This window comes from Talaromyces amestolkiae (genome assembly GCF_001896365.1).
Source record: "Talaromyces amestolkiae strain CIB chromosome Unknown scaffold26.1, whole genome shotgun sequence".
NCBI lineage: Eukaryota > Fungi > Ascomycota > Eurotiomycetes > Eurotiales > Trichocomaceae > Talaromyces > Talaromyces amestolkiae.
This window is the reverse complement of record NW_024468062.1, coordinates 412,233-422,774: the sequence shown is the minus strand read 5'-3', so window position 1 is coordinate 422,774 and position 10,542 is coordinate 412,233. Positions and strand designations below refer to the sequence as shown.

General features: G+C 47.4%; 5 protein-coding genes across 5 annotated transcripts; 2 read left to right on the top strand and 3 right to left on the bottom strand.

Annotated features, from left to right (window-relative positions):
- Window positions 1-6: 6 nt before the first annotated feature.
- On the bottom strand, window positions 7-1,504 carry BHQ10_009790 (uncharacterized protein; the record flags this gene model as incomplete). Its single annotated transcript, XM_040882743.1, has 2 exons — window positions 7-502; window positions 555-1,504. The coding sequence occupies 2 exons, from the start codon at window positions 1,502-1,504 to the stop codon at window positions 7-9; spliced, it is 1,446 nt and encodes a 481-aa protein (XP_040738292.1).
- Window positions 1,505-2,124: 620 nt separating this feature from the next.
- On the top strand, window positions 2,125-3,910 carry BHQ10_009789 (uncharacterized protein; the record flags this gene model as incomplete). Its single annotated transcript, XM_040882741.1, has 5 exons — window positions 2,125-2,218; window positions 2,268-2,328; window positions 2,379-2,611; window positions 2,661-3,503; window positions 3,558-3,910. The coding sequence occupies 5 exons, from the start codon at window positions 2,125-2,127 to the stop codon at window positions 3,908-3,910; spliced, it is 1,584 nt and encodes a 527-aa protein (XP_040738291.1).
- A 511-nt stretch (window positions 3,911-4,421) lies between these two features.
- On the bottom strand, window positions 4,422-7,825 carry BHQ10_009788 (uncharacterized protein; the record flags this gene model as incomplete). The annotated part of the gene is made up of 14 exons (XM_040882740.1): window positions 4,422-4,556; window positions 4,607-4,899; window positions 4,950-4,996; window positions 5,043-5,588; window positions 5,645-5,744; window positions 5,803-5,875; window positions 5,928-6,014; window positions 6,147-6,201; window positions 6,864-7,016; window positions 7,072-7,166; window positions 7,218-7,369; window positions 7,419-7,426; window positions 7,481-7,705; window positions 7,782-7,825. 14 exons carry the CDS (start codon window positions 7,823-7,825, stop codon window positions 4,422-4,424), a joined length of 2,013 nt encoding a protein of 670 aa, XP_040738290.1.
- Window positions 7,826-8,804: 979 nt separating this feature from the next.
- Window positions 8,805-9,651, top strand: BHQ10_009787 (uncharacterized protein; the record flags this gene model as incomplete). Its single annotated transcript, XM_040882739.1, has 5 exons — window positions 8,805-8,837; window positions 8,903-9,009; window positions 9,069-9,381; window positions 9,437-9,549; window positions 9,603-9,651. The coding sequence occupies 5 exons, from the start codon at window positions 8,805-8,807 to the stop codon at window positions 9,649-9,651; spliced, it is 615 nt and encodes a 204-aa protein (XP_040738289.1).
- A 366-nt stretch (window positions 9,652-10,017) lies between these two features.
- Window positions 10,018-10,422, bottom strand: BHQ10_009786 (uncharacterized protein; the record flags this gene model as incomplete). Its single annotated transcript, XM_040882738.1, has 3 exons — window positions 10,018-10,179; window positions 10,235-10,303; window positions 10,375-10,422. The coding sequence occupies 3 exons, from the start codon at window positions 10,420-10,422 to the stop codon at window positions 10,018-10,020; spliced, it is 279 nt and encodes a 92-aa protein (XP_040738288.1).
- Between the last annotated feature and the right edge of the window lie 120 nt (window positions 10,423-10,542).

The window sequence follows — 10,542 nt, the reverse complement described above, 5'->3', positions numbered from 1 at the left end:
AAGTCATCAATTCTTCAACTTTATCAAAATTTCCTCCCCCTTGATTCTCGAATTAAACCACTCCGTCATCTCAATACGCTCTGTGACAATCTCGGCACCACGGAGCATATCCGTTTGAGCCATCTTCAACGTTGCCAAAGTAAGCTCAGCCGTAGCCAGATTTTTGGCTATACACGTCCTGGTACCCTTTCCAAAAGCAAAGAAATGAGTCAGCATAGCCTCGGTGGGATTTTCCCATCGTTCTGGTCTGAATTTGTCTGATTCAGGGAATACTGTTTCGTCCTTGTGGAGTTGGGTAGCTGCGACGCCGACGCTGGTTCCTTCAGGGTAGAAGTGGCCTTTGAAGTGCCAGCCGCCCTTGGGCACTTGACGGGGTAGGCGAGTGGGATTTGCCCAGGAGAGTCGGAGGCCTTCACGAACTACGCCGCGTAGATAGGATCCTGTGCTTGGGTCTTCATTTTGAGAGGTCCTTCGCTGGACTTCCTCGCATAGACGGTCGTAACTGATTGATTGATTAGTCAAACCTTTATCAGATATACAGAAATAATACTAACACATCAGGGTATTTTGCCAAAAACCACATAATGCTAGCGGTATTTGTACTTGTCGAATCCGTACCCGCAAAACAGGCATCCTTCAGCTCAATGCGTGACTGTTCAGGGGACACCTGTTCCAACAACCGACTCTGATAGCTCCCACTCTTGGGCACAGAGGTATTTACCAGATTCTGTGTAAAGCTATTGATAAGCCTAAAAGCGGCGTTTGTCTTTGCATCCGCACACCAGTAGTCGGCCATACTCTGGACAAGATCGCCAATCTTACCAGGGAGCAAGTTGAAGAAGGCACCCACACCGACGTAGGCATCTACAAAAGGCGACGCGGACATTGTCGACGTCTGCTCCGTCACTGCTCCATATTGCTGCTGGAAAAGGTACGCACTAATAGCATCAATTGCCATCCCCCTTGCGGCATTGAGTACATTCACGGGCTTGCCAGTCTTACTCTCGGTACGTACTCGACTAACAAAGTCATCCACGACCTTGTCAAGAGTGCCACTGGCATTGCGAATTGACGCTGTTGAGAATAGTGGTGCCACGGCTTTTGCACGCTGTGCACGTTCTGGTAAAGTCAATGTTGAGAAGATGGTTGTGTGGCCGTCAATGTCGAATTTGGAGTACTGTGGTGTCTTGGGGAAGCCACCTCCGGCAACGTAGATGGGCTCTACAGCGTCGCCGTCGTCAAAGTCCACGTCGTTAGGTGCGATGCGGAGAGCTGGGCCGTATTTCTTGTGTAGGTCGAAGATGACGCTGCTTTCATCTCCGATGTAGGTGTGGTAGGCCAGCCAGAGTGAAGTGCATGCCGCTATCTTGGGTCCTGGAATTCTGGACAGAGAGTGAAAGTACAGACGGTAGATGCATCGTAGCACAATTACACTCGATAGGAGAATGAGCAGGCCTTCTGCCCAGAGGTGGACGAAGGTTAGGGCTGTTGTTGCAATTGCCATCTTCTTCTAGACGCCTTGACTGTATTGACAGACTGGAAGGGTATCGCAGATACTTTACAGGAGCATGATGATAAACGCGATCATCCCAATCTATAGTGACTGTAGACCCTGAATCAGGGATTCGCCGATATCTTCGTCCTTCAATATCAAGCGTGAGTCAGATTAAGAGGAAAGGCCGGATATCAGCCCGAAGCGCCCTTTCCGCATCGGGCAGGCTTGTCGGGCTGCCCGACAGTCTGCCGATTGATTATCTGCTACTTTTTCCTGAGCTCTGACATAGCACGATGACTGTCGCGATATTACTGGAGCCCAGTCAGAATTAGGTTCGCCGTTATCAGACCAATTAATTGTTGCGATGGCCGTCAATTTACTAGCTGATAAGAGCAAGCAAGCAATGGCCTTTTGAAGATATCGCGCGAATCCACTGATAAGGATCACAGCATCGAAAGTGATCGTCAGCTATTCTAGACTCTGAGTGCATACATAGTAAAGCAGTCCTGAAGTTGATTATTTCCGATGGAGCTATTATGATCCCCGGGAATTTTATTCCTTTTCTTTTTTCTTTATCCCCCGTATTGTTGGTTTCGCCCTTGATTAGTTAGCTTGCTACAGTTGACATCATGGAGAGCACAAGTCCCCTAGAGAAGGGCAAAGATGTCTTGGGCACTGGTATTGAGGAGGATCTCACGCTGGAGCAGCTGGGTTACCATCAGGGTATGGGTCTTTATCATCGATTTTCAGGACAGCATGACTAACGTCACAGAACTCAAACGGTCCTATGGTCTGCTTGATATGATCGGATTCAGCTTCAGCATTGTGACATGGTAATACCAACCTTCCATGTACTCCAAATACACAAACTGATAAATAAAAGCTGGTCAGCGCTGAGCGGAGCTTTCATCATCGGTGTCAGCGCCGGTGGTCCCCCTGTGATTCTCTACGGATGGATAGGAACGTGCATCCTGACCCTGGCTGTGGCCTGCGCAATGGCTGAAATGTGTTCGCGATGGCCGGTGGCCGGCGGGCAGTATTCTTGGGTCGCTCTCATGGCGCCGAAAAAGATTGCCCGCGAGATGTCCTATGTGACCGGATGGTTTATGCTGATGGGTGAGTCAATCGATCTATGTCCTATGCTCTCGTGTGGCTAATCGAGTAGGTATGCTTTCAATGGGAGCGGCAAACAATTCCTTCATCGCCAACTACATCCTTGGAATGTGCAATCTCGTCTTTCCAAACTACACCATCGAGCGCTGGCACAGCGTTCTTCTCGCCTATCTCGCTGCTCTCATCGGCGGCGCAATCAACATTTTCACGCCTCATCTGCTCCATCGTCTCGCCCGAGCTGTCTTTATATGGAATTTAGTCTCCTTCGTGGTCATCGTGATCGTCCTATTAGCAACCAACGACCATAAACAAGACGCATCATTCGTCTTTGTCGACTTCCAGAACAACACCGGCCTAGGCGCTGCAATGGCTACCATCGTCGGCATCCTCCAGGCTTTGTTCGGCATGTGCTGCTACGACACCCCAGTACACATGACCGAAGAAATGACCCATGCCTCCCGCGACGCACCCCGAGCCGTGATTCTCTCAGTCGTAATTGGCGCCGTGACTGGCTTCATTTTCCTGGTGACGCTCTGTTTCTGTATAGGCGACATCGCTAGCACAGCAAATACAAGCACTGGTTCACCTGTGCTACAAATATTCTACGACTCGACGGGAAGCAAAGTAGGCGCCTGCTTTATGGCGAGTATGATTGTCGTGATCATGTTTGTGAGTACCATCAGTCTCGTGGCGGATGGTTCTCGCTCGTTGTACGCTTTTGCGCGCGATCAGGGACTACCGTTTTCGGGGACGTTGTCCAAGGTTGATCGCAAGAAGCATATCCCCATCTATGCGGTTGTGGTTACGGTCGTAGTGCAGATGGCGTTTAATTCGATCTATTTTGGGACGGTGACGGGGTTCAATACAGTCGTCTCTATCGCCACGACTGGATTCTGTATGTCCTTTCCTCCCTTCTCGTTATCTTCAAAAGTACTAACAGTTTGGACAGACGCATCATACGCCCTCGCCCTCCTGGCCCGATTACTAGGTCACTTCTTCCGCGAGAAAATCGTCTTCTCAGGCGCCTACTCTCTCTCCCTCCCGATTTCGCTATCTGCAAATCTAATCGGCTTCCTGTTTTTGTTGTTTGCATTCATATCATTCAATTTCCCCTCCGAAGCACCCGTCAATGAAGAGACGATGAATTATACGAGTGCCGCGATTGGGGTTATCGGGCTGCTGAGTCTTGTGACTTGGTTTACGACGGGGTATAAGCATTTCCATGGGCCGGCGGAGGCGAGGATTGATTCTGATGGAAGTATACGGGCTGGAAGTGAGACGCCGGTTGAGGTCAAGTCTTGATTTGTTTGTTATCAATTAGTTGTTTTTTGGCGCGTTGATTCGTGAGAGTGTGTGTATCAATTGATTCTAACTATATGGTCTTTGAATTAAAACTAGCAACCACCACCAATCTACCTACTAAGAAACAATGTACCGACTACTAAACAATGCCTCCCAAGCCATGTATTCCCTATACATGTATCCTCCTGTATGTCCCTCCATAAGGTATCATTATTATCGAATGAAACGACGAAACGGTATGAGAGGTATGACCAAGGAGTACAGATCAAGCTATTCAACGAAAGGAACGTACGGATTTAGCCGACATGTCACCGGTCAGTACTTATTCTTCTGTTCTCTGGGTGACGAGTGTTCTCGTAAGGAAGTCAAACGAAATGGCATTCAATGATTCAAAAGTCTAAACAATTCAATAGGAAGCCATAAAATAATGAAATAGTGGGTTATGGAACAATAATATGGAAACACGGGGAAGAAAAAAGTCTTGTAGAACCGCTAACACACAGTGACAGGTTTAGATACCGAGAGTAAATTCGACGCCCACGTCAATATCGCGAGCCATCTTGACGACCTTTGAGAATTGGACGGACTTCTCGGCGGCGCTCTGGAGGTCTTCGATACAGAAGATTTTAAGGTTGGATTCGTCGAGCTTTTAGGTTGTTAGTATGTGTTTACTTCGACTCTTCGGGTAGAACGTACCAGCTTGCGGGCTTGCTCCATGTTGGTACCCTGGAGACGGGCAATGACGGGAGTACGGAGACCCATGTCTCGAACGACGTTGATAAGACCCTGGGCAATGGCGTCACAGCGGACGATACCACCGAAGATGTTGACAAAGATGGCGGTGACCTTGGGGTCGCTGGTGATCAAATCAAAAGCAGACTTGATGGCAGCAGGGGTAGCACCACCACCAACGTCCAAGAAATTGGCGGGGCTGCCACCGTTGAGCTTGATGATGTCCATAGTGGCCATGGCGAGACCAGCACCGTTGACTATAGCCGTTAGTCTGCCGAATTAGATAGACAGGTTGGCTACAACATACCCAAACATCCAATATCACCGTCAAGCTTGATGAAGTTCAAACCGTGTCTAAAATGATCAGTATTTAAGCAAACCAATAGCTTTTTAGACATACTCAGCAGCCTTGACCTCATCGGCATCCTCCTGGGTAGTATCGCGCCATGAAAAGACCTCCTTCTGTCTGAACTCGGCGTTGTCGTCAAATCCGAGCTTAGCATCCATGGCAAGGACCTGGTGGTCAGAAGTCTCGGTAAGAGGGTTGATCTCAATCTGGGTAGCATCTTTCTCAAGGAAGACCTTGTAGAGGTTCTGGATGGCGGTCTTGGCGTCCTCAACGCATTGAGCAGAGAAGCCCAAGTCGGTAGCAATGCTACGGGCAATCTCGTCAGTGACACCGGTGTTGATATCAATGGGGGTAGTGCGGATAGCATCAGGAGTCTCCTTGGCGACGGTCTCGATGTCCATACCACCCTGGGAGGAGGACACGATGACGGGGGATTGAGTCTGACGGTCCATGAGGATGGCAAGGTAGAATTCGCGGCGGGCGAACTTGCGCTCGACAATGTAGACGGCGTTGCAGAGACGGCCGGCGGCACCGGTTTGTTTTGTGATCAACTTGTGTCCGATCATCTGTTCGGCGAACATCTTGGCTTCGGTGGGGCTGACAAGTATCGATATCAAAATATGACCTCCCCAGACATATGCAAGTAGACTCACGAGTAGATGACACGAACACCTCCCTTCAAGCCGTTGTCAAAGGTACCCTTTCCACGACCACCGGCAAGAACCTGAGCCTTGATGACCATGTCATCTCCACCTACACAGGACTTAGTATTCATCCGAACCAATATCTTCTACCCAGGACGAGTATATACCAATTGACTTTGCAACAGCCTCGGCTTCTTCAGGAGTGCGGGCGACATGGCCTTTGGGGACACCGACGCCGTACTATCGCCGATCGTTAGAGGTGGTGATGATCTGGATTGGCGAGTCTACTCACAGATTTCAGGAGATCTGCAGAGAGGTATTCGTGGATAGAAAGGTGTCTCTTTTGTTGCGCAGCAAATCTGGTCTGAAGAGATGGCTCCTGTGAACGAAACTCAGTCAGTCACGGTCGAGAGGAAGTAATCCAAGTTATCCAAGGTAAAAGAAAGTGGAGTCATGAGCAACATATGATTGCATTCTTCTCGTAATTATCGCAAGCAAAGGCCGAACTTACAACCGTGGCTCTCAGAGCCGTCGCGATCGACCTGCTTCGCGCGAATCTGAACATTCTGACAAGAATTGGTATTATCACAGAGACGCAATAACGTCAGCAGAAGGGAAATGTGAGAAAGAGGGGAGATTTCGTGTGGAAGCAGAAAGTAAAAGAAAAGGGAGGTGTTGATAACGTGCAGTCCGTGTTGCATCTGTTGCGAGGGAAGAGCAAATCTTCGGAAGCTCTGGCTGCTCCCATTCGGAATAACCCGTCACCTGACGGGAATCCCGCCTAGCAAAGGCTGCGTTATCCGATACATGCCGACCTTATAACCACAACCAACATCTTTTTTTTTACAACACTCTGTGTGTGTTCGATACTTATTCAGCTAATGAGAGTATATTACCACCTTGCGATTCTTGAGMTTATTCCTTTAGCTTCACAAAGTCTAAGCGCTAGATGAGATTGCGAAGTAATCGGCTAGAGCGACCTCTGCAGCACAGCACAGAATTTCAGACATCATCTCGACTGACACATTAGTTAATGCGCTTCAGCTTCCAGAGCGCAAACATCCTCGTGAACAACCTATCGAACAATCCATACCACAACCACCCTCCAATCAAGAATTTGATCACAGAACTACGATTCCCTTCCCATATATACTTCCGATAAGTCGGCCAAAGCCATCTCCAAGGCCAAGGATCAAGCAACACTTGCGACACGACGCTACGTGCATACTCTTCGTGCGGCATTGCGCCTTCTTGGCTGTGTTTGGTGCGTCGTTGGTATTCGGGGTCGATCGGACGGTAGAGAGAATTGGGAGGGAGGGAGCGGTCGGTACGTGCTATACGGGATTTGACACCACCGGTGATGACGGTCGTTACCTTGACACTGCGATTATTTAGTTTGTATTGCATATTGTTTTCAGGAGGTAGGTTTGACATACCCAAAAGGAGCGAGCTCGATTCGTAGTGTATCACTCCAAGAGTGAAGAGCGGCCTTGGACGCATTGTAGACGGAGCCGAAGACGTACGGTATTATCTGGATACGTCAGTACTGCAGTGCGATAGGACATCTTCAGAGGTCACTCACGCCAGCCACAGATCCAACCTGCACAATAGTTCCTTTCGATTTTATGAGTAGTGGTAGGAAGGTCTGACACATTCGAATCACCGAGAAAAAGTTCGTTTCGAATGTTAATCGCGCTTCCTCGATGTTCACATCCATAGCCGGCACGGTGTAGTCTGTTGCACATCAGATTGACGCAATGCCCTCAATCGGGTGTAAACTTACTTCGTCCTCTAGACCTTTAATCAGCTCCATCTTTCTATAGCCCATAGGAATTGAAGACTCACGCATTGTTGACCAAGTAATCCAACCCCTTCGTATCCAATCTCTTAGAAACCTCTTCGAAACAAGCCTTGATACTCTCCTCCGAATCAACTACCAAGCTCAGCGTCTCGATGCCAATCGCATCCAGATCTTGAATGTGCTGGGCATCGCGTGCAGTTGCAAAGACGCGTAGACCATGGCGATAGAATTCGCGTGCTAGGGAGTTTCCAATACCGCCGGGTGAGCATCTCCATGTCAATTAGTGCGTTAGTCGCGATAGATTCATGGTGTACAGCTTGCTGTAGGTGAAGCTTCAAGACATACCCTGTGATGAGAACTGACTTTCGGCGATCTCCGGGGGCCGCCATGCTGCGAGGAAACTAGTAATTAATATGGTAATTTCGAATGTCAATTTTGATCGGAAATGAGAGTTGTGTTAGTAAAGACGTGAGATTCATGGGCTTTGAGAATAGTTATAGATTTTCTATTCCCCTGTAGCTGTAGCTTTTTACATGTTCCAGGTTAAGCGCCTTTTAGTAAAGGGTCATAGCAAAGTTCGGTGATCAACCTCGGCTCTTTCGCATACCCGTATATGTAAATCGATCGATGTGTCAATGATCGAGAATATGTGCCTCTGATCACTGTACTAGTGTTGCAAGCTATTCTAATTTCCTATATATTTTACATGACCACCAAGTAGCAGGGATTATCCAACACTTGATTAAAATGATATCATGGCGTAAATATAGATCGACCGGGAGTTTACACAAGATCCAAACTTATGCATTTACGAACACTTAGTTATTCGACCCTCCGATGGATTAGTCAAGTAGCTTAATTTCAGTCCCATAAAACCGTCCCAATATAACGCTCCGAGATCAACAAGCCTAAGTAGGTGCGTGGTGCGAAGTACGTATATAGTATATGGATATCTAAGTTGTGCACTTGGTACGTATGTATTTGAGGGTATTTGACGTATTTGTATGTAACAGATGTAAACAAATCGCATAGGCTAGTCCTAAGCTAGCCTAGAGCGGGGATGCTGATCGCAACCATGCCCAAACAGGCAACTGAGGGCCTGAGGCGGAAAAAAACTGTAGCTGTTAGCTAATTCTGAGATGGACTTAGAGCGGGGGATCCAATGGCAGCCTATCCGACATTGAATTTCCTTTTCTGGTTCTGACTGTCAGTTTTTTTTTCTCTTCCTTCGATTGTTACCTGTTAAATTTTTTTACTTCTTTTTTCCTGTACAGATAAGGTCGCGAACAGCACAGAACAGACATACCAAGAATTCGAATAATTTACTTCTTCCTCTTATCAAATCGATATTTCGCAACGCTCTTCAAAATGCCTGAAAAGCTCTATGTCACATACAACCAGGTACGTGTGAACGAACTTCTTATAGTATCTAGGTAGCGCGCCATCCTAACAAGTCATGTTTACAGGTACACAAGCTGTGTCAAAAGTCCGCCGATGAAATCCTTGAGCAAGTGCGTCCTAATCTCATGATCGCAATCGGCGGTGGTGGTTACGTACCTGCTCGAATCCTTCGGTACGTTAACATGGCACAGCAATTCCAGGATGTCATTACTGATATTTTTTCTTCAACAGATCATTCTTGAAACGCCCTGGTGAACGAAATATCCCCATCCAAGCCATCGGCCTCTCGCTCTACGAGGATCTCGGCCGCGACGATCCCGAAGAAGTCCCTGGCACCAAGGTTACGCGCACACAATGGTTGGACTTGAGTTCGTTGGAGATGGCCAATCTGATTGGCAAGAACGTGTTGATCGTCGACGAGGTGGACGATACCCGTACCACACTTGAATATGCCGTCCGCGAACTGGAGAAGGATGTCGAGCTTGCGCAGAAGAGTTTGGGTCGGGAGGGTGAAAAGACTACTTTTTCTATATTTGTTTTGCACGTGAGTTCTTCGTTTTCTGTCCGATCTTGATAAGCTGGGATTGACCGTTCTGTAGAACAAGGACAAGGCGAAGAAAGGAAAGCTGCCCGAGGACATGATTACCGCTGGCCGGTATCATGCCGCTGTTACAACTGGTGATGTTTGGATTTGCTACCCATGGGAGGCTAAGTACGTTTCTTTCCGTCAGATTACCAATAAACCACGTTGCTAACGAACCGCAGGGACATTGACGAGCACGACGAGCTGGCCAAGAAGAACCCTCTCATCTAACTAAAAAGACTAACAGTCACCAATCTTTTATGCATTACGCTTATAACATTCTAAACCACGGCGTTATCCTAATTACCTGTTTTAAAAGCTTTATTGCAGCGGCTTTCTTACAGTCTTTTGGCTGTCATCATATGACATCAGATTATGATATCTTCTAGAAACAGAAAAACATGTCATGTTGTGATGGATCAATACTTTCGAATATAGAATATATATACATTTAGAAATAACCAAGGAGGAGACATTAAATATTTCTCCTTTCGAAGGAGAATACCAGAATGTTCCCCCGACCCTTAAACCAATCCCTCCATTTTGAAATGATAACAAAGATCGGTTGAATGAATTGATATCCCAACAAGTCCAGATTTAGTCCACATCAACATTAGCCTTGCGCAACTCAGTCTTTGCCTGCTCAATTTCCTTTTGAAGAGACTCGTACTCCTGCGGAACGTCGTTGAAGGTCAAGATCATGTATCCGAGTCGAGCGCCGAGGAAGCATGCGAGGACAATGAGTGCGTAGAAGGGGAGCTACCCATCAATCAGTATCTGTTTTGCTATAGGCATTTAGGGAGAAGTTACTTACAACAGGGACAATCTCGTTTTGGACTGTTTCATTGATGGGGATGAGCCCGAGGTATAGAGCGAGATATAACTGTGGCGAAACAAAGTTAGCGAGAATATGGCTATGGAGTTATATCTGTACAGAAGAAAGGGACAGCGTACGGAAGAAAGTAGAAGGAGTATTGAGACTGTTTGCTGGGCGCGCGTCATTGTGATGGTGATTATATTTATTTCTTCGGGATGAATGAGTCAAGACGGGTAGAAAGAGAATGGCGGTGTTAATGGATCAAAAGAGTGTATGAGCTTGTTCATCCTAGGCAAATGTTTGAT